Source organism: Macaca mulatta, chromosome 11 (assembly GCF_049350105.2).
Source record: "Macaca mulatta isolate MMU2019108-1 chromosome 11, T2T-MMU8v2.0, whole genome shotgun sequence".
Taxonomy (NCBI): Eukaryota; Metazoa; Chordata; class Mammalia; order Primates; family Cercopithecidae; genus Macaca; species Macaca mulatta.
Genome location: NC_133416.1, coordinates 23285839 through 23310247, shown reverse-complemented (window position 1 = coordinate 23310247; position 24409 = coordinate 23285839). Strand labels below are relative to the sequence as shown.

General features: G+C 35.6%; 1 protein-coding gene across 5 annotated transcripts in view; it reads right to left on the bottom strand.

Annotated features, from left to right (window-relative positions):
• SLCO1B3 (solute carrier organic anion transporter family member 1B3) overlaps positions 1–19543 on the bottom strand; it is a 91656-nt gene extending 72113 nt beyond the window's left edge. For 4 of the 5 annotated variants that reach the window (XR_013400550.1, XR_013400551.1, XR_013400552.1 and 1 more), the window contains exons 1-2: positions 19419–19543; positions 14365–14513 (exon numbers count right to left, since the gene is read on the bottom strand). Coding sequence is in view for 2 of the 5 variants with exons in the window: in XM_015151097.3 (XP_015006583.2) it covers positions 14365–14448 (84 nt within the window). In the remaining 3 variants the exon portion in view is untranslated. 5 annotated transcript variants of the gene reach the window in all.
• Between the last annotated feature and the right edge of the window lie 4866 nt (positions 19544–24409).

Genomic DNA, 24409 nt, shown 5'->3' with positions numbered 1-24409 from the left:
GCTTGAACCTGGGTGGCAGAGGTTGCAGTGAGCCAAGATTGCGCCGCTGCACTCCAGCCTGGGTGACAGAGTGAGACTCAATCTCAAAAAAAGAAACTCTACATCCAACAATTCAAAGAATATGCATTTTTCTCAAGTACATGAGGGAGAATTACAAAAATTGATGATATATTTGGACACAAAAAAGTCCCAACAGTACACATGGACACAAAGAAGTGAACAATAGATGCTGAGGCCTACTTGAGGGTGGAGGGTAGGAGGAGGGTGAAACCTAAAATCAGTCATTGAGCTCACACACACTGAGCACTGATGTTTGCCTGAGAGAATAGTGACTCAAACACCTGTGTTTTCATGGAGCTTAATTTGTGGTAAAGAGAGATAGATGATAAATAAATTACATATATATTACATATAATATACAATAAATACATATTGTATGTATTATATATAACCTATTACTCTACCAAAGGTTATATTATATATAACATATCTATATATAAGGTTATATATAATATATATATAAAATACATACTCAACCTAAGGTTATATTATATATAAAGTTATATATAACCTATTACTCTACCTAAAACATATCTGAGTTCAGATCTTGGCTCCATCTTGTACAAGCTGTGAGAACTAGCGAAATTCATTTGCCTTTTCTATACCTAGGTTGTTTTTATCTGCAAAGGGAGATAATAGCATCTGGTTGATGGAACTATGGTAAGGAAGAAAATCTACTAACACAAACAAAACACTAGAGCAATATCTCATACATAGTAAGCGCCCAACAAATGTTAGCCACTACTATTGTTTCTCTCATCTTCTCTTTTTATGTCGCTGAATTAGATCTATTTTTACCATTGTTTTCATTATCTCTGTCTATATGTGTGGATACTCCTAATTCACAAGATTTCAAAATTCATAAGATTTTTGGTAATTATTTTTACTGAAAAATTAAAATACTGATTATTAAAAAATTATCCCATTATGTTGTTCCTCATGAATACAAAGTAGGCATAGAAATGCTACTAAATTCAACTGCAGACACACAAGTCTTTACAAAATTGCTGTAATGTGATTGTTGAGGTTAATATTCTTTCAATGTTAACAATTTAACTTAGTGAAAAGATCCCTTTAAACATCATTTGTAGATGTGATTAATCAATTTAGCAATGTTTTTGAAATCATGATGTTAATCTTATTCAAATATTTTTCCCTAGCACTGGCTTTTTTTTTTTTTAATTGATACAGCGTCTCACTCTGTCACGCAGCCTGGAGTGCAGTGTTGCAATCTCAGCTCACTGCAACCTCTGCCTTCCGGGTTCAAGTGAATCGTCTGCCTCAGCCTCCTAAGTAGCTGGAACTATAGGCGCATGCCACCACGCCCGGATAATTTTTGTATTTGTAGTAGAGACGGGGTTTCATCATATTGGCCAGGCTGGTCTCGAACTCCTAACCTTGTGATCTGCCCACCTCGGCCTCCCAAAGTGCTGGGATTACAGGCGTGAGCCACCACACCCAGCCTGGCTTCTTTATTGGACTGAAGGTAATGTGCCTTACATACACTGCTATCTTCCTAACTCCTAGCTTTATTCCAAATATGCTTTAAGGGATTATTCTGGAAATCTTATTTCTTCCACCAGTTTGTTGTCCCTTTGCTATGCATATGAAAGTGAAATCACTGTAACACTCAATATTTAAAGTAAAAATAATTTAGCCCACTCTATTACTCTTAGACAACAGAAGGTAATTCACTTGCATTAGCCAATACTTTTTCCTTATGATTGCCATTCTGCTGAAATATTATTCAAATATTTCATCACAACAGACTTTACCAGATATGTCAGAAAACAGATAAACTCTGTGTTACCTGGACAAAGTTAAAAGGAACCTTGTTTAACATTATTGCAAGTGAATGCTGTGAAAGGAAATAAATATTGGAACTCCAATTCACTCTGCCAAAAGAAACAAAATTAAGCTGAGTCACCAACAAGCGGTTTTTTCTTTTGTTCCTAAGCAGACAGCTACAGGTAAAAGGTTAAATATCTCCAGGAGTAGTTACTCTATGTTCACTTTATCTTGGTTAAAGTGTCAGTTTACTAAGTGCAAGATGTATACACAGTTGACTATTTACCTACCTGCTCCTTTTTCTCTGGCAACCTGTGGATTCAGAATTGTGACCATACCCTCACCTCTCTCTTTCCCCTTCAACCTATTTTTCCCCTTTAAATATTGAAGCCCTCAAAATCATCTTTCGAGAAAGGCACAGACTTGTCTCCCTGGTGTATCCTTAACCTTTGCAAAATAAACTTCTACATTGATTAAGACTTGTCTTCCATACCTCTTGATTTACAAATTTGTAAATTGGTGACCAAGGGAAGGTCTCTTAGTAGAGATGGACCTAACCTTTGACAAGCCTCCTATGGGTGCCAGGTACAAGCTTGAGCTGTCTTCATTGCTCACACTGTCAGAGGCATGTGAACAAGAGCAACTCCATCTTGAATAGGGGCTGGGTAAAATGAGGCTGAAACCTATTGGGCTGCAGTCCCTGACAAGGCATTCTAAGTCACAGGATGAGACAGAAGGTCAGCACAGAATATAGGTCATAAAGACCTTGCTGATAAAACAGGTTTAAGTAAAGGAGCTGGCCAAAACCCACCAAAACCAAAATGGCGACAGAGTGACTTCTGGTCATCCTCACTGCTACACACCAACGCCATGACAGTTTGTAAATGGCATGGCAACATCAGCAAGTTACCCTATATGGTCTACAAAGGGGAGGCATGAATAATCTACCCCTTGTTTAGCATATAATCAAGAAATAACCATAAAAATGGGTAACCAGCAACCCTCGGGGCTGCTCTGTCTATGGAGTAGCCATTCTTTTATTCCTTTACTTTCTTAATAAACTTGCTTTCACTTTTCACTGTGGACTTGCCCTGAATTCTTTTCTTGAGCAAGATCCAAGAACCCCCTCTTGTGGTCTGGATTGGGACCCCTTTCCTGTAACAAAACCAATTGCACATTTTGTCAAGGTCAGGGGGCTCCCACTACAGAGAGAATGCCTGATCTCTCAAAATTTGGTTAAGATCTAAGATTTATTTTGTTCTGCAACACCTTTTCTGGAGTTTCACTTGCTTCAAACAAAGAAGGGGAGTTTTCCTGCTCCATGATGATGAAGGAGACCAGCAACTCCTTTCTGAAGTTTCAGCCCACTTCCCACAGGGACGGTGAGTTTGAGTGTTTCCCCGTTTCTAGGATGGTAGAGAGCAGTGTTCAGCTTGGTCCCCATTCCTAGGCAGTAGCTGAATTGCAGTTTTTGTCTTGGAAATTCTCCTTAATTACTAAAAGTTAATATTAGCAACTAGCTTGCCTTAATTTCTCCTTACCATTAGAGCACTCAGTGATCCCATAAATCGTACAATTGTTTGTTTATTTGGCTTAACTGATTTTTATTTGTTTGTTTTTGTTGTTTCAGTCTTTTCCCCATTAGGTTTGACCAACTCTACCCAACATGGTCAAAACCAAAGAAAAGTTTCAAATTATGGGGAAAAAAGCTACTGAGTTGATTGAATTCCTGCCTCTGTCAAAGGAAAGAAAAAATTAAAAAACAACCAGCAAACAGAAAAAAACATATATTGATTACCTGAGGGGCTTTTATGTACATAACAAAGCCATTTATTCCTAGCCAAGCTAAGATGAAAGAGCAACGGTGGTCAGTAACTAAGATTCTGCCCATTTTTCACCATGACAGCCTGGGTTTGGTTCCTAAATCCAATCTTTTCAGGGTTGATATTTGTGTTACTTTTGATATATCAGCAGTTTGTCACAGCTAAAATATGGTAATGAAATTTAAAAGGCTGTATTTAGTTCTATGGTTAAAAATCAGCTTAATTAAGAGCTAATATCCAAGATACGTGTGTGAGTGTGTATGTGTGTGTGTGTGTGTGTGTGTGTGTGCCTTTATGCTTGCTTTCTCTCCTGAGATCTTGTTTTTTGAGAAAAAGTTCTTTTTTCTTCTCAGTTGGCTGAATTCTGTTTTCTTCATTTACTTCGATGTGTCTTTCCTTCTTTTTGCCACCCTCCACTGTGTGAGGGACCTAAAATCATTTCTAACAGCCTGGGATTCCTTAAGAAAATATAGGTTTCCTCCCAAACTCCTTTTTGGGGAGAAATCTCTGTTTTTCCTTATGGAACCCCAAGAGTATAATCAGACAAGTTTCTCGGTTCTTAATGCTTGTTTCTGTATTGTGTTACCTATTTATTTATTTATTTATTTTTACTAAAATAGTTATTACAACGGGTGCTGTTCATGGGCGTTTCAGATACAAAAGGGTGTGGTTTAGACACATAGAAAAATGTCTTTGTAGCCAAGTGCACTGTAAAAGCATTACATGTCCTAGTCTCATGAATCGCTCTCCTTTTGGAGACCTAGGATTCAGCGGGGCTTTGTGCAGAGAGCTCACATATCCAATTAAAAGACAGAGACTACATTTAATACTTCCTATCTAATAAAATTGGTCTCCTATACAATCGTAAGGTAGATTTCTACAATTTCATGTTTGACTTGGCATCCATTTTTAATCTCCTTCTAGCACACCAGACTCTCTCTCTCTGTACCTTGAGATGTACATTTTGCTATCTGATTTTCGTCTAAGAGTTGTGCCTTTAGTACACAAATTTAGGGCTATCTAGTTACACAGGTTATAAGAAATTGGAGGCTGTGCAAGGTGGCTCACGCCTGTAATTTCAGCACTTTGGGAGGCCAAGGCAGGCAGATCATGAGGTCAGGAGTTCGAGAGCAGCCTGGCCAATATTGTGAAACCCTGTATCTACTAAAAATACAAAAATTAGCTGCATGTGGTAGCGTGTGCCTGCAGTCCTAGCTACTCAGGAGGCTGAGGCAGAAGAATCACTTGAACTCAGGAGGTGGAGATTGCAGTGAACTGAGATCGTGCCACTGCACTCCAGTCTGGGCAACAGAGTGAGACTCCATCTCAAAAAGAAAAAAAAAAAAGGAAAAAACAAATTGGAAGTCTGAAATACCTGAATTGGAAGTCTAAAATATCTAAAATATTAATCTTTAAAATCTACTTTTATCTTCATGACTAAAAAGTCTATGTATTTATGTGTCATGTGTGTTTCACTACCAAAAATATATAAAGGAGCTCTAATTAATTGGATTTACAAAAGCACTTTAATCAAATACTTTATCAGAAAAACAGAAAATAGAAGAACCCAAGTGCTTTTTCAGGTTCATGTGACTTAAGAAAATCTTTAATAAATAAGTGTGTTTTAATTGTTGGTAAAATAAAATTAGAAATGTCTTTAGAATTGTTGATTCACATTATCATTTACATTTCTTGATCAAGCAGTTTAATATTTATCCCTGCTAAATATCATAATGTGTCCAAATTTGGCATGAGGGTTATAAAGCTTACAGCTCAAAATATGATTATCTTTGTGTAATGTTTGTAAAAATAATGCATTGAAAATTGTTGGTTTAATGAAACAGCTAACTTTTGAGTTATTGGCAAAACAACAATAAGAAAAAAGTTATTTAACCTTAAGGTTCTTAGGTAAACATCTGAAATCACAAGCTGTAAAAATGATTAACAGAGAAATAACTTTAAATAATGATCATTTACAATCTAAAGTTATAAAAGTTATGTTACATTAAATATCTGGGTTATTTCCAATTCAAAAAAATAGAGATATTTTTCTAAAAAATGTGTTCTTATTTAAAGAAAAATAATTTGTATCTAATTCGAGGCTAAATTTATGAAACAACGTGAAAGAAACTAGTATATAAGAGAGATATACAGAAAGTTTTAGGTATAAAGAGGTATTTTTGGTAAGAAAAGTTGAACGGAAAATAATTTTATATGAGAAAGAATCTTGTGTGATTAATTTTTTTTTTTCTAAAATGACTGGCTATTTAAGAAAGAGGTACCTTTAGGACAACACAGAAAGTCCAAGCATGTCATAAATGATTTGTATAAATTGTAATAAGGTTTGTAAAAAGAGGATTTATGAGTAAAAAAAAAAAAAATCCAATCAAGTATGCTATAATTAAAAGGAAATTATTTATAATAGTCATTCCAGAGATTGAGACTTCATATTAAAAAAAATTAATTCACTAAAGAATTGGTTAGAGCAACATTTTCTTAAGGTATTGATTCACACTTAATAAAATGATGAGAGATTTTAATTTTTTAACCCAAAAGTTCAACTTTTATTGTGTCCCACTGTTTTCAGCTTTCTCTTCCCTTTGAGAAGGGCTGAGATAATAACTTTCTCCTTCAATTGTGTCAACAGCTTCTGTAATTTTTTTCCCTCAGTTTCTGCTATTGTGAACTGACATTAAAAAAAATGTTTTACCTTAAAGGTCTAAATAAAATGTTTTCTTCTAATATAACACTCTGTGTTCTTGGCTTTAAATTGTTCTATGAAACCAAGAATTTTCACTTATCACCCAGAACACGCTCTTTCTATATCTACCTAATTCAAGTATGGTTTATATTAGTTTTGATTGCATGTTATCTAAATGTACTCCTTATAGGGAAAGGCAAACATAATGTAGAAGATCTTTTTTATTCTTTTTGTTAACTGGTCTAACAGATTTTACATTTTATCAAAATAATTTCTATGTTATTCTTCTTAAGTTTTGATTTGTTTAGAAAAATTGAGATTCACAAATTTTAAAAATTAAGGTTATTACATCCATTTTACTTTCTGTATTGCTTTTAAAGTCCTAATTCTGTTGAGTGTTCACATTTTTCCTTCCTTCCTTTCTTTCTTTCTTTCTTTCTTTCTTTCTTTCTTTCTTTCTTTCTTTCTTTCTTTCTTTCTTTCTTTTCTCCTCCCTCTCTCTCTCTCTCTGTCTCTCTTTCTTTTTTCTCTCTTTCTCTCTTTCTTTCTTTCTTGACAGAGTCTTGCTCTGCCACCCAGGCTGGAGTGCAGTGCCACAATCTCAACTCACTGCAACCTCTGCCTCCCAAATCTCAAGCAATTCTCCTGTTTCAGCTTTCTCAGCAGCTGGGATTACAGGTGCATGCCACCACGCCTGGCTAATTTTTGTATATTTAAAAGAGTTTCACTATGGTTATATTTAATAGACTTTCACCATGTTGGCCAGGCTGGTCTTGAAGTCCAGACCTCTAGTGATCTGCCAGCCTTGGTCTCCCAAAGTACTTGGATTACAAGCATAAGCCACCATGCCCGGACTATTCTGTTAAATTAAAGGGCTTTTACTTCTGGGTCTAAAAAGCACACCAAGTCCTGCTAAGTCTTAAACCCTAACACCAGTTAAACCCTCATCTTCAGACCCAGGAAAAGATGATAATCAACATAAACTGCATTCATGAGACACAGGGCCAGAAATTAAAACTGCTGAACCCCTCTAGGCCCAGGAACTGTCAGAGAAGATGTGCGTCTGTGAAATTATAAGGGCCAATTTTGAGAGATAAACTTAGTTCAGAGTTTCTGTATAAATTAAATGTTCATATTACAGGTACACTGATGAAAGACCAGCATCAGGGCCCCTATGTGAGATAAGCAAGGTTCTTATAGCATTAACCCAATTTTAATTAAAAAAACATTAAAAGGTTATTTAAAGGTTTATGGAAATTATATCTTATGGTCAAAATAATTAAAATTTAATAGATTTGTTTATAAGATTTGAGAGACAGATTTAATTGGCCTTATGCAGTCTTACTTAGGGCTCATTGGGAAATTAAGTCTCCTCTCTCAAAAAATAAAGATTTTTGCCTTTTTAAAAAAAAGTTGAGTTATCACTTTGACTAAATGATTTATTTTAAAATAACTTATGATCCTATATTGTCATATTAAATATTTTAAACTTCTGACATTTGACAGTCATTCCAAAATCAAATTGTAAAATTAGTACTTTGACTTCATATATTTATTAATAATAGGTCTCCTGAAGTCCAAAAGAGACATATTTGACTTATTTGGTATAGTAAAGTCATATAGGAAGCATTGTCAAATAAACAATGGTATTTAACCTTCTTTGGATTATATTATATTTATGTGAATGTGTTATTAATATGTGTTTCAAAAATATATGCAATTCCTGTGATTCTAATATGTCTTAGTAGATGTTGTCAGTAGTAATTATGATTATTATGTAAAATTGCTGTATGCCACAGAAGAAACCAAATTTACTTGTCAATGGTGTCTTTAACCATGGCTGTTCTAAGATTTTTTGTCATCCACAATTGTTGTTACACTTTAATCCTTTTATAGGACAGTTTGTAATCAGCTATAGAACTCTGAGGAGTACTCCTAAAAAATAAGTTTTTGATAAATTTAGATATAGCATCATTGGAATAGATAGGAAAAATTCCAGGCCTCTCATGGAGAGTTCATGTATTCATAAGTCTTGGTGATCCAATATTGAGCAGAACATGGAGTTAACTGCATGGACCAAACTAATAGAAGATTGAAATAATCTTGTATAAGATTTTGTTTAAAACATTTGCTGATTGTTTTTATTTTTCAGAGTCAAGAAAACTTTCCTTTTAAGCTATTTATAGCTTTAACAATTTAATAAAGTGATTTCAGTAAATTTAGTAAAATTTGTTCTTATGAGCAAAATTTAAAATATAATTCCTTTCTCTCAACCTAATTTCTCAAAATTTGAAAACTATTTTGAGAGTATTCTTAATTTTGGCAATATAATTATTTGCATAAGTTTAATAAGAATATATTTCCTTTTATCACAGGACATAATTGGAGACACTAGTTATTTTACCAAGGCCTTGACTGGAATGACATTTTCCAATTGCCTTGAGAAAAGGAGGCTGACCTATAGAGCCAATAAAAGCCCCTTGGAAAAACTAGCTCCATATCTTATCCTTTACAGGGTCATGACATGTGGTAAGTAAAGAATGTCACTTTTTGACTGGTGCAGGAACTCCAAGTTTTCTTGAGACCTCAGAAAGAGAAGAATTCACCCAATTCACATATATATCTGCAGGCACAGATAAATCCTTGTCTAGGCTTCAGGCATTTACAAAGGTCTAATCTTACATTTGTTGTGCAAAAAGTTCCAGCGGAGTCAATTCACAAAAAGAGAGAGAGCCCCTATATGGCAAATGATTATTCTTGTTGTACTTTACACAAATAATTAAACCAAGTATAAAAGTACTAAAATTTATTTTACCAATAAATTGGTCCTACTATGATTTTCTGTTTAATAAAACTGGGGAATTGAGAGAAAAATTATGCTTTTATAAACTATAGTACCTGTTGTTTGATTCTAGTCTTGCCTAAGGTTTATCAGCTTTTATTATTTTCTACAATTTAGACTAAATTCTAAAATTTTTCCTGACTACTAGTCTCTAAATAATGTTTTCAATTTTTTCTTTCTTTTCTCCTTTCCTTTCATTTTCCTTATCCCCTTATTTTCCAATTTGAAATTACTAAATATTAAATTGTGATTTTCTTAAGCCAGGGGAACGCAAACTAAGCAACTTAAACTTCAGAAGAAAATAACAGAAATCTATTTATACACATAAACCATTTTCATACCTGCCTACTGACAATATTTCAGAGTAATATGGCCTACATCAGTTTTCCAGGATTGTTCTTTTTACTATGTGTTTGTCTCTCTTCCTCCTCTTATTTTTTTTCTTTGCAGGAGATAAGATTTCACAATGAGCATTCCTAATAATATGGGATCTATTGGTCTAGGAATATACCATCATAGCCATGAGAGATCAGACAAAATTCAAGACCAGGGAGTAACTTTCTTCTAAAATGCTTTCTTCAAAAGGTTTTAAAAGGAAAAAGGCAGGGGTGTGAAAAGAAAATAAAAACTTGAGACCCCAATTCGCTACGACAAAAGAAACAAAATTAAGCTAAAAGCTGAGTTCTGCAAAAAGATGCCTTTCCTTAAGCAGACAGCTACAGATAAAAGGTTAAATCTTTCCACAGGTAGCTAGTCTATGTTCACCTTATCTTGTGTAAAGTGTCGATTTACTGAGCACAAGACATATAAACAATTGACCATTCCCTTACCTGCTAGCTTTTGTCTTGCGACATGTGAATTCAGTAATGTGACCATACATTCCCATTTTTTCCTCCAGCCTGCTTTTCCCCTTTAAGTATTTAAGCCCTCAAAATCACCTTTGGAGAAAGGCCCAGGCCTGTCTCCTGGGTGCATCCTTCACCTGGATAAGGTAAACTTCCAAATTGATTGAGACCTATATCAAGTATTTTTTGGTTTACAACCCAATCTCTGTGGCCCTATTCAACTGGATAGGACTACAACTGTAAGTAAATTTATATATATGTGTGTGTGTGTGTATATATATATATATATATTTTATATTTCATGTATATATAATATATATTTTTTAATTTTTATATATATATCACTAAAAAGTGACTATGATTAGTTTCTTGATTTCTTCAAAGACTTCTCTGTGGGGATTAAAAGGCTTTGACATGGATTCCAGGGTTTTCAATTCAAAACAGAGGTGACTGTAGTCAAATAACTCTAGTGAGTCTTGGTTTCTTCATTTAGCACTGTGCTTAGCAGTACTTTTTCCCTGTTTATGAAAATGCCAATATAATTTAATGCCTCATAATTTTGTGACAAAAGCAAAAGGCAGAATTATTACCTTTACCAATTTGCAAATGAAAAATTAAATGATCTTCCCAAGTCATCAACTAGATTTTTGGACTAGGTCTTTTGACTATTACAGATCTCTTTTCCATCAGCCTCCATTACATAGGTTATCAGAATTCATAACAATGCTGTTCTTTAACAAAAGAATATTTAAATGGATCAAGATTGTAAAGTGATTCACAAGATACTAATCTTCTAGAATTATAAGTCAATTCTAAGAAGATTTTTAGATGTTATTTATTGCATATCTTTTTTTCATTTTAATTATATTTATAAGTGTCTCTTGATCTATCAAGAACCAAAGGGAAGATACCAAAATATTTCTAAATGTTCCACATTAATAAACTCTTTGCTTTCCCTCTAAGACCTGGAACACAACAATAATGCCCACTGTCACCACTGTTATTTAACATAGTAGCCTTAACTACTAAAATAACATAGTTAACACTACTTATTATGTTAAATAACACTATGTTATTTAACATAGTTAACATAGTCCTAGTGTCGGATACAAAAGAAATTCCTCTTCAAAGGTTTGGCTTGTTCAGCTCTTTGTTCTTTGTTCCCTACTTCCAAGGCCAAACTAACTTCCTTATCCTTTGTGCCTCCCTGTCTTGGTTTCAGTAAACAACTTTCCTGCCAGTCCTTATCTACAGAGCACACATCTGTTACCCACTCTGTAAATTACCTCTCCCATTGCCACAACTCTTCCCTCCAAAACTGCCCTTCCTGCCAGTGTCACCGTATTCCTATACCTTTCAAGTTAGCCAGTCGGGTTCAACTTAGATTGTGCAGTCCAACTCCAGCCAGTGGAGGCAGGACACAGTAGCAGGGACAAACTACATAAGAAACTAAAACCCCTTCACTCCTTTGTTCAGTGTGCTCTCCTGGTGACCAAACTTGCAAGCAGCACCCTTCTGCAGAAGTAAATTTGCCTTACTGAGAAATCCTTTAAGTGCTCGTTTTCTTTGTGACTCCGAGCTTTACTTTCAACACGTAGCTAGAGCAATCAGACAACAGAAGGAAGAAAAGGGCATCCAAATTGGAAAAGAAGAAGTCAAATTACTCTTGTTTGTAGATTATATGATCCTATATTTGGAAAATCCTGAAGACTCCACAAAATTATTAGAACTGATAAACAAATTCAGTAAAGTTGCAGGATACAAAATCACCATACAAAACTCAGTAGCATTTCTAAATGCCAATAGTGAACAATGTGACAGAAAAATTAAAAAAGCAATCTCATTTACAATAGCCACACATAAAATTAAATGTCTAGGTATCAATTTAACCAAAGAAGTGAAAAATCTCTATAATGAAAACTATAAAACACTCTTGAAAGAAATTGATGAAGACATCTAAAAATGGAAAAATATTCCATGTTCATGGTTTGGAAGAATGAATATTCTTCAAATGTCCATAATACCCAAAGCCATCTATGAATTCAATGCAATCCCTATCAAAATACCAATGACATTCTTCACAGAAATAGGAAAATCAATCCTAAAATTTATATGGAACCATAAAAGACACAGAATAGCCAGAGGTATCCTAAGCAAAAAGAACCAAACTGGAGGAATCATATTACCTGACTTCAAATTATACTACAGAGTGGCCAGGCACAGTGGCTCACGCCGGTAATCCCAGCACTTTGGGAAGCCAAGGCAAGCAGATCACGAGGTCAGGAGATCAAGACCATCCTGGCTAACACAGTGAAACCCCATCTCTACTAAAAATAAAAATAAAAAAAATTAGCTGGGCATGGTGGTGGGCACCTGTAGTCTCAGCCACTCAGGAGGCTGATGCAGGAGAATGGCATGAACCTAGCAGGTGGAGCTTGCAGTGAGCCAAGATTGTGCCACTGCACTCCAGTCTGGGCAACAGAATGAGACTCTGTCCCAAAAATATATATATATACACATACACACACACACACACTACAGAGTTACAGTAACCAAAACAGCATGGTACTGGCATATAAACAGACACAGAGACCAATGGATCAGAATAGAGAACCCAGAAACAAATTCACACACCTACAGTGAACTCATTTTTGACAAAGATGCCAGGAACATTCACTGGGGAAAAGACAGTCTCTTCAATAACTGGTGCTAGGATGAAACTAGACCCCTATTTCTAGCCATATGCAAAACGAATCAAAATGAATTAAAGATTTAAATCTAAAGACCTCAACCCATAAAACTACCTCAAGAAAATATTGGGGAAACTCTCCAGGACATTGGTCTGGGCAAAAATTTCTTTAGCAAATTTCTTACCCCAGAAACACAGGCAACCAAAGAAAAATTGACAAACGGGATCACATCTAGTTAAAAAGTTTCTGTACAGAAAAGGATACAATCAACAAAGTGAAGAGACAACCCACAGGGTAGGAGAAAATATTTGTAAACTACCCATCTGTCAAGGAATTAATCACCAGAATATCTAAGTAGCTCAAACAACTCTACAAGACAAAATCTAATAATCTGATCAAAAGGTAGGCAAAACATTTCAATATACATCTCTCAAAAGAAGACATATAAATAAAACACAGGCAGAGGAAGAAGTGCTCAACATCACTGATCATCAGATAAATGCAAATAAATACTACAATGAGATATTATCTCACCCCCAGTTAAAATGGCTTATATACCAAAGACAGGCAATAACAAATGCTGGTGAGGTTGTGGAGTAAAGGGAATTCCTTGTACACTGTTGGTGGCAATATAAATTAGTAGGACCACTATGAAGAACAGCTTGGAGGTTCCTCAAGAAACTAAAAATTGAGTTACCATGTGATAAAGCAATCCCACTCCTGGGTATATACCCAAAATAAAGGGAACAGTTTACCTAAGATTATCTGTACTTCCATGTTTGTTGCAGCACTGTTTACAATAGCCAAGACTTGGAAGCAATGTAAGTGTCCATCGACAGATGAATGCATAAAAAAAGTGGGACATACACACAATGGAGTACTACTCAGCTATAGAAAGAACGAAATCCAGTCATTTGCAACAAAATGAATTGAACTGGAGATCATTATGTTAACTGAAATAAGCCTGGCACAAAAAGACAAACATTGCATGTTCTCACTTATTTGTGGGATCTAAACATCAAAACAATTGAATTCATGGACACAGTGAGTAGAAGGATGGTTACCAGAGGCTGGAAAGGGTGGTGTAGGTGTGGGGGTGGGGGGATGGGGATAATTCATGGGTACAAAAAATAGTTAAAAAGAATGAATAAGACCTACTATTTGATAGCACAAAGGGTGACTATAGTCAATTACTTAACTGTACCTTTTAAAATAACTTAAATAGTATAATTGAATGGTGTGCAATTCAGTGAATAAAGGCTTGAGGGAATGGATGCTGCATTCTTCCTTATTTGCTTATTTCACATTGCATGCCTGTACCAAAGCATCTCATGTACCCCATAAATGTATATACCTACTACATACCCACAGAAATTAAAAATTAAAAAAGTAAATACACTTTTATACATCAAAAAACTCTAGCAAAGAAATACCTCAATCAGATTAAAAACTGATTTAAATCAATATAGGGATATTTTGTTAATATTTTAATGTGTGCTTCAATGGAAAAATTGTAATATGAGATATAATGTTCTTTTTGAAAATTAGTGGCCTTTCTATACATAAAAATTTTCCATTAACTTATTTTAGTTTGAAAATGTAAAACCCATTCTACCTTGAATCCATTGCAGCGTCTTGTTTTCTTTTTCTCTGAAGATGCTGACTCTGCTGTTTTATTCAAATGTTGATGTTGGCCCATGATTAAACTACAGATACCATGTGAACGTTTTTAATTGCTGCTGATGCTTGGTTTGAAATGATCACCTGTTAAAAAAGAAAAAGTGTAATTTATTTTACTTTAACAATATACAATTTAAAAATAGGAAAAGTCACAAGCTCAATATCAATCAATCATTCTCTAATATTCATTCAGGGCCTGCTATTTCCTGACCACAGGATGAGGGCAATGCCGGACACAGAGGAAGAAAGACAGACACGAACTCAGAGCCTAAAGAGATCATAATTTACTTAGAAAAATAATTTTTATAGAGAGAAATTTGATTTGAAACAAGTAAATAATATAAAACCACACACTAGATTGTATGAACAAAAATTTTAAATTATAGAAATTAAAATTTTTATATTTTCTACATAGCCAGATTATAAGATTTATGAAAGCACATTTATGTTTATGTTATCCTTAGAAGTTTATAAAGTGACAGATGGTGTCTTGCACATAGTGGATACTCAAAATGGGTTGAAAAATAATGTAAATAATAATAATTAGGATAGCCTCTGTCAGTTTCATAGAGGAGATATCTATGGAACCAGGCTCAAAAAGCAGAAAAGTTTGGATTTGTTTAAAAGAGCAAAATGTATTCCAAGTATCTCTCAGAGAGACTTTGGCCATGCTTGACCTTACCATCATCATGATCTTACCATATTTGGGATTTATCCATTTATTTTTCAAGAGAAAATACATGCATGTAGTTGAAAATCCAAAAAAAAAAAAAAAAAAAAAAAGCAAAGAGTCTTCCTATAATCTTCGTCCCCTTATCCAGAAATCTGATATGCATTTTTTTTTTTTTTTTTTTGAGACAGAGTCTCACTCTGTCGCCCAGGCTGGAGCACACTGGCGTGATCTGGGCTCACTGCAAGCTCTGCCTCCTGGGTTCATGCCATTCTCCTGCCTCAGCCTTCCAAGTAGCTGGGACCACAGGCGCAGGGCGCCTGCCACCATGCCTGGCTAATTTTTTTGTACTTTTAGTAGAGACGGGGTTCACTATGTTAGCCAGGAAGGTCTCGATCTCCTGACCTCGTGAGCCGCCCCTCTTAGCCTCCCAAAGTGCTGGGATTACAGGCGAGAGCCACCGTGTCTGGCCCTGATATGCATTTTTAAGTAAATACATAATATTTTCCCTTTTAATATAAATGTAAGTATACCAGTACCACTGCACTCTACCTTTTTATCTTCTGTATATACTTTATATTAATAAAAGTCCTCCTCATTTTGCTTATGGTAGCAGGGTATTCTGTTCTTCATAATATATGTAACTAGTTCCATATTGATAACTATTTAGGTTATATCTAATTATTTCATATTAGAAAATGTTCTTAATATGTTATATGTCATTTTATTTATGTGTGGTCATATCTGTAGGATACATTCCTACAAGTGAAGTTTTGAAGTGGAAGCATAAGAGAAATCATAAGTTTGAGAGTTATTAAGCCCTTATTTTAAAGACCAGTAAAATGAGTCAACTTTTTATGTCAGTTGATTCTTTTATATAGAACAGTGGATTATTTATAGAGGTTTAGAGATATATTGTTGTTCATATATATGTGCATAACACATATTTATGTATATAAAGTATATAAGCAGATACATAACATAGATACGGGTATATGTTATGTATATAGCACATATATGTAGATATATGCTATGTAGTTGCTTATATAGATACCTTAGATATGTGAATATCTAAGTATGTAAATATCTAAGATATCTATATAAGTGTCCGATTTGTAATAGTACACTGATTATACAATACGTATGATATAGGTTATATGTACAATTGATTGTCACTTTCTGCAATAATTTTGTTCCATAAAGTTGCTGGGAACACTGATTTTGCAAATATTAATCTGTCATTCCTAGAAGAGATACAGGTTTAGGTGACTGTGCCTTTGGTCACAACATTTTCATCAACGGATCAATACATAACTTAATACATAATGTCTTCTGTATGTTTTTGTTCAAAGACACTTTAGTATATACTGTTGATTCATTAACATTGAATTAGTGGCCAATAGCACTGTATTTCATGCCTGAAGGAAACTTACATAGCATATGTACCTCTTCTGTCAGGCACTCTTGGAGGAAGGAACATGGGACAACACTTCAGGGCTATGCTTGAGGCCAACTTAAAACAGTAAACTCAGCATCACAAAGCACAACCATGGAAACAATGTGGCGATAAATACACTGTGAAGTTTATAGTATGGGAGCTGAGACAGGAAGGCAGAGCTTCACTTTGTTCCATCTCAACCGAAACAGACCAGCTCAAAATTTTTCACCACTCTGCTTATGCATGCCAATGATCACAAAAGCCCAGCAGTATTAATTTTGGTGTCACAAATAAATTTTAGTGTTTAGACAAATTTTCTAATATAGAATCTGTGAATAATGAAGATCTACTGCATATTTTATGCATCAATTTACTCAACAAGGGTTTATTGATTCTCTATTATAAATGTATAAAAACCATAATATATATCATGCATATTTAGTGAATAATGCATGAATATGGAAATAATAAATATCTAAAGATAATATCACTTATGTATATGTGACTGTATATAAATATACTCACGAATGCAGAAACCCATACCTATGTATCGCTAAGAGAAGTTCAATTAATCCACTTTTTGTATGTCTTTTGTAGGTGAGGTGAGGAAAAAATCAATAGTTTGGTGGTCTCAAGGTAATAAGCAGCCCCTTAATAAATTTACACCACTTTTTCCATGAATATCCCTTTCTGGTTTTTTTTCCTCATAATTTAAAAGTTGGAAGATACTTATTTTTTACCAATTAATTCTATAATTGCAAATCTTTTTGAATGACTTGCAAGATAGATAGTCTTCCTTTAGCTTTAGACTTTTCTTTTTCTTTATACTAAACAAATATTCTTGATGGCTTGAAAACTATTATCTCACCCCTCAAGCCTTGTTTCTTTCAACTGATTAACTTCTAGTTGTCCTGTCTTCCAGCTTGCTTTGTTTCATATGCATATCATGTCCATTCTTGGAATCATTCATATATCCCTCTTACAACAAAAATAAAACTTACACTTCCTATTTGAGAGTCTTCACAGCCTAAATCAATCCTTGTTTTCAGTCCCATTCCCAATACAACCATAGGCACTTGCAGACTTATGGAACCACTGTCCCAAGAAGAAAGCTCTCTATCTTCATGTATATGTCTTCCATTCCTGGAATGTCCTTCCCTATCTCTTGGCTGTAATGTGGCTCCAAATCACACCACTTTAATGTTTCCCTATTTACCTCCAGTTGAAATAACCTCTCTCATCCTTCTGTACCACTGGAGAACATACCTGAATAATCACTACTTTTTTCTGTTATTTCCCTACTTTCCAAGACAACTATTACACACCTCTCTCTTTTATGTTCAGATAAAATACTTAGCCAGAAAAATAGGAAATATGGGCACTTGGTTCCTCATCTCTCAGAAAGGTTAAATTGTATCAAGTAGGCCGAGCACAGTGGCTCACGCCTGTAATCCCAGCACTTTGGGAGGCCGAGGCGGGCAGATCACTTGAGGTCGGAAGTTCGAGACCACCCTGACCAACATGGAGAAAACCCCGTTTCTACTAAAAATACAAAGTTAGCTGGGTGTGGTAGATTACACGCACATGCCTGTAATCCCAGCTACTCTGGAGGCTGAGGCAGGAGAATCACTTGAACCCACAAGGACTAGGTTGTGGTGAGCCGAGATTGCGCCATTGCACTCCAGCCTGGGCAACAAGAGCAAAACTCCTTCTCAAAAAAAAAGAAAAAAAGTATCAAGTAAGTACAAAGTACCTAGGAAACTGGAATATCAATTTAGTCTTGAATAAATACCACACTTTTTACTTCACTGTAGCATTTTAAGCCTTATTTAGAAGCATTTAATATATTTTGCTCTGAACATATTATTTCTGAATTCCAAATTATTGACATAAATAAATTTTGAGGACACAATATGTTTATAAGACAGAGCCACAGGCATTTGGATATAGCATTACAACTCTTCCCTGAACAGAACAGGTCAGTTCTTCACAGTTTGACTGGGCTGAAGTAGACGGCAGAATCTTACCAGCCTCTGCTTATTTCTGTTAAGCTTTTCATATTTAAGGGATTATAGAAAACCAGTGCAGGTCAAGTGACCCAGTGACCCAGTTACTAGCATGTATCTATGGAACTGAGGTGGATAAAAGGGAAAACAGCATTTCTGAACTTCTTATATTGTTCAGAGGAGAGACTTTCTGCATCCCCACCTTACTTTCACAATAAAAACAATTGTGTTATCAGGGAAGCAACCTTCCTGAATGGGTGAAGGGGACCAATATTTACTGAGCTGTTGATTCTTTCCAAGAGCTGTGTTCAGAAGATTTTTTTATCTTATCTGAACAGAGATAAAAAAGTTATCTAGGGTATCTCTTTCCCCTCACCCTAAATCAAACTTGAGTTGAATGGAGGAAAGTGAGGGGATTAAGTGACTTTGAAACACATTTTCCACCCTCCACCCAACCACTCCGACTTATTCAGTTAAAGTGAAATCAAAGAAATAGAGAGCCTGGTATAGTAATTCTACACAGTTTATGCAAATAATTGTCTTACAGTGTATTTTAAGAGAGTAACTACAAGTCCATCCTTTCAGACTTCATGTTTCATTTGTTTAGAAAGCAATAGAAATAGGACTTCAATCTTTATTTTTCACTTTATAAAGGTACGATTTACTCTAATTTATCTTTGAGTACATAAATCTGAGGCTCTTCTATTTCTGGAAGGGATAATTACTAGGCTTTTAGGGCTCAGAACACTAAGTGTGAAGAAGATGCAGAGCATAAAATTTGTAATATTTACCATAACTACCAAAACATTTTCACTGAAATTTGTTAAAATTTCTTACATAAAAGAAATGTTTTAGACAACCTCGACAGTTCTTACCTGGACTTTGAATGCTACAGCAACTGCAACAAGTCCATCCTTTTTCTGATGTTAAAGTCTCACTTTAAATGGTTAGTTGGCTTTTTGTTTGTTTGTTTTTATGAGTCCAATGATGATTAACCATCTTATTAGGTCAATGTCCTAGACAAATAGAAAAATATACCTAGCTAATTCTAGGAGTTCAACGCAGAAGCCTATCTTTTAAAGGTTATATCAATAATTTCTCAGAATGTACACATTATTTTTATGTTAACATTAGAAAATAAATTATTTCTGGGAATGACATTTCTTATTCAATTAAGTTGGTTGCATAAGATTTTTTTTCTTTAGAAATACAAATACAACACATTATCCAAAGTATTTAAAACTGTTCCAAATAGAAAATAAGTCAAGGCGATTTTTAAAAATATCCCTACAGGTTACATTAGCATTCAGAAAATAAAACATACCCTCTCTGCTTGTTACATGTGTATGGATCTAATACGACATACATGGACACTGGATATCTCACATGGAATACTAAATTGCCAATTAATTACAAGACTATTCTTCTAAATGACAAAAATCAAGACTGGTTTGTATGATATATTCCTTACATCAAAGCTTAAAGGACGAATGGTCTCCTTCTATTGACTTGGTTTTTAGAAAATGGAAGACCTTGACTCAGTTGAAACTTTTCTTAAGTAAAGATGAAGTCAAATTAATTAATTCAGTAACTCAAACATATTTGACTCCCTACTATATCCCAGGCATATGGCTGTGTTTTAGAAGTGTACCATAATAATATAAATAATAAACAGACTCTTCTCTCACATGAATATATATATACACACACACATGCATGAGTGTATGTACATATGTATGTATGTGTATGTGTGTATGTATAGAGCAAAGAGAGAATGCATGTATGAAAACATTGTTACCCCTTATCACTGACAGGACAGTTGTTGATACAGTTGCAGCAATATGTATTTAATTCTATATCACAGTTATTTGATAGATTAGGTTTTTGTTTTTGTTTTTGTTTTTGTTTTTTGAGACGGAGTCTCACTCTGTCGCCCAGGCTGGAGTACAGTGGCGCGATCTCAGCTCACTGCAAGTTCTGCTTCCCGGGTTCATGCCATTCTCCTGCCTCAGCCTCCCGAGTAGCTAGGACTACAGGCGCCCGCCACCAAGCCCGGGTAATTTTTTTGTATTTTTAGTGGAGATGGGGTTTCACCATGTTAGCCAGGATGGTCTCAATCTCCTGACCTTGGGATCCACCTGACTCAGCCTCCCAAAGTGCTGGGATTACAGGCATGAGATCCACACCCGGCCTAGATTAGTTATACACCTGGTTAATTCATGGAAGTATTAGAACAATGAAAGGAACCAGAGTGTGGAGGGAGAGAAGAATTAGAAAATGTGGGGAACACTGAAATGTAGACCTGGGGCAGGGAAAATTAGAAGTAGTCTCCCGAACACGCCTCTGTTGAGTCAGAATCTACTGGGGAGCCTTTGTCAAAAGTGCCATCCAGCCCCACACCCAAGAGATTCTGACTCAGGAGTTCGGAGATTATGTTTTTAAATAAGCACTTAGAATAATTTTTACATACTGTCAGCTTTTGAGAACCCTTATAGCAGAGATACTAAACATTTATTATCAATTTTATGGCTTTTCTTTTATTCGGAGTAGGAAGACAGTTTGGGTGTTCTCATGCTAATGGTTTTCTCGTCACACATCCATTTCATTCAAGACACGTCAATTTCATTTGGGACAAATATATGCATAGAATGAAGATAAAACAGTACAAATTAACTGAGAAACTTACTAACTCCTAAACTAAAGCTATCAGTGGTAAAATTCTGGAATGTTTTCAGAAGTCGAAGAGCATTCTCTGTGCCCTTTCTCCTTCCTACATAAGTAATTAGACTTTCCTTTTTGTGGGACTTGTGGAAAAAATAAGAGTGGTCAGAGGAAAGACATTGCAACACTTTTCTCAAGATAAATATTATGCTAACAGCCAGGGATCAATAGAACTCCAAATTTGCTTACAACCATCTGCTCATGTTTGTTGTTGCAATAATCATCACAGTTCTGATGAAATATTATGGGCTTTGAAGTTTGATAAACTTTGATAGCAATGTCTCTGCTGCTTAACAGCAGTATAAACTTCAGTAGGTTATTTCACCATTCTAAGCATCAATGCTTTCATCCATTAAGTGGGAAGGCTATAGTTGTGATAAGGATTTGCTCTCTGTAAACTGCCTCACCTAGTAGCAGACACATTATAGATTCGAAACCTAAATAGAGTCATTGTGTGGCGTTTGCATATTGTCAATTTTTAAAGCAGTTAACTCTTATTAAAAGAGTAAAAGTCAAGTCTCTGAGACATGTCCCCAGCAATTTTTCCTAATAGTTTTTAGTCTCAGACTCTCGGATAGGTACTGGGTGCATATCCCAAGAAGGAGACTTCAGGCTCAGAGCAGACCTGCCATTGCCTACCCACCTCACCTTCCTTAGCTGGTCAAGAGGTAATTACAGAAAGCTGCACTCCCTGGAAAGAACCCCTATGTCTCCATACCCACTAATGGTCAAAGTTCTGGCATCATTATGACTAATCTTATGGCAATTATCTCTCTTAATGTCAGTCACCAACGTAAGAAGGCAGGCGCCAGGTACGGTGGCTCATGCCTGTAATTCCAGCACTTTGGGAGGCTGAGGCAGGTGGATTACGAGGTCAGGAGATTGAGACCATCCTGGCTAACACGGCGAAACCCTCTCTCTATTAAAAATACAAAAAAATTAGCCAGGTGTGGTGGCACGTGCCTGTAATCCCAGCTACTCAGAGCTACTCAGGAGGCTGAGGCAGGAGAATCGCTTGAACCTGGGAGGTGGAGGTTGCAGTGCGCCGAGATCGCACCACTGCACTCCAGCCTGGGTGACAGAATGAGCCTCCGTCTCAAAAAAAAAAGGAACTTCCTGATCACTCATCACCTCTTGTCTAATCCCAGCGTGGCTATGCACATTTTTGCTTTTGCCCCCATCTCCTATCTCTCTCCCAATCCTGAGCCAAAACTCTTTTCTTGAGCTTTCTGGAATGCATAACTAATAACGAATGAAATTCTCCATACTTTCAGCCTCTTGTAAGAATTCTTCTGTTTCTGTTTTTCCCTAACTCTAACTTGGCCCTTCGCTGCCTCTTCTGCAGCCGGGATAAATGTGGGTTGCTTTATGTTCCATATTGCTCCAAACCAGACGACTGGTTTCCAATTTGCCTTACTTTGCTACCTTCTTCTCATTTTCCCACCCTTTAACCTCAGAATTTATAGTTTTGAATCTCATATCAAAAGATTCTGCCATTTATTCTTCTTCTTGAGATCATGAACAAACCCTCAATCACTCTCACTCACTTCACAACAATTTTAGTGCTTGGTTCAAAGGAAATCTGTCAAAATATTACTTCTGTTTTAATTATTAGTGATTTCAATGATCATGAAAATAATCGTTTTAATTCTCTAACTTCTTGGTTTTCTTTTAACCCTCCCTTCTTCAATGATCTTACCTTCTACTTACTCCTATGTAATATGTAATAACAGCAAGCCCTCCTTAATATCAGTTTCAAGGAATGGAGCACTACTGCCTATCTTTCTAGCTCACACTCAGTAGTACCCTGGATACAACAATGCTTTCACTGACTAGTATCTATAATCCATAGGTTAATTTTGCCACAGATTTCACTGTTTCTTATCTCATTCTGCCTGTTAACCTGCGGAGTGGATGGAGCTGAAGAAAATCCAGCAACCATGCTGACTTTAAATTTATTATCATAAAGCCAAAATTGACCTTTTATTTTGCCTAGAAGTCACAGTTGTTTTGTTTTTTTTTTCTAATCCGTGTCATTCATTTTCTGAGTAACTGTTTTGTACCTTCATATCGCTCCTCAAAATTCTAACATGTGGTTTCCTCTCTCTACCTTCAGCTGATGACCTATTTCACCGCCTAAAATAAAGAAGAAACCTTCCAAAAGCTCCTGGACCACATCTATACAGGCAAAGCTTCAGTACCACATGTTCCACCTTGATGAATGTCCATGTGTAAGCTAAGGCCAGCCTACACTTGTGTATCAGATTGCCTCTTTTCCTTGTGTTGGCAAGGATATCACTTTCCCCTTTCTAAAGAAATATCCCCAGCAACAGGTTAGCACGCTGTCATTTTCCCGTCTCTCAACATCTCTCTTTGGCTTCCACTCTTTATATTGATATTGCCCAATTTCTGTGCAATTTTTACAGAAAAAAAAGTCTCATTTATAATTCTTGTTTTCAATCTCTCTCCTCACATTCTCTCTTGAACACACACCTATCAGGTTTTTGCCCCCAACTTCCTAATAGAGTTATTCCTCCTAAGTCACAAGTTACCTAAATGCAACATGTAATTATCCTCATCTGATTTGAACTATTCACAGCATTTTTCAGAGCTGAGGATTCCCTCCCCTGGCAATACTTTCCAGGGCACTATTCTTTGTGGTTTGCCTCATCACTTTCACTGACTTCTCCATTTACGTGTCCTTTACTAATTTTTTTTCTTTTTTCATTTCTTAGGCTTCTTAATTGAAGCATTTCAGTATTCAACTTTTGCGTGTATGTGTATGACCTTGTCGAGTCTCACGTCTTAAAATATCATCTCTACATTCATAATTGCAAAATTTGTATCTGTGGCCAAAGCCTTACTCCTGAACTTTAGATTTATTTCATCTCCTCACCAGTTCCCTGTATATCTGTAATAGGAATCTCATACTTAACATTTTCTGAACAGGTATCCTCATCTTCCTTTCTCAAACCTCTCCTCCTGGAATATCCTTATTTTAGTACAGGCAATTCTATCCTTCCAGTTGTACACACACGTGCAAAATATTGAAATAATTCCTATTCCTCTGTTGGTCATGCTCATAGCAGGCTCAAATTTCAAATCATACCCAGAATCTGACTACTTTTCAACACCTCCACAAGTT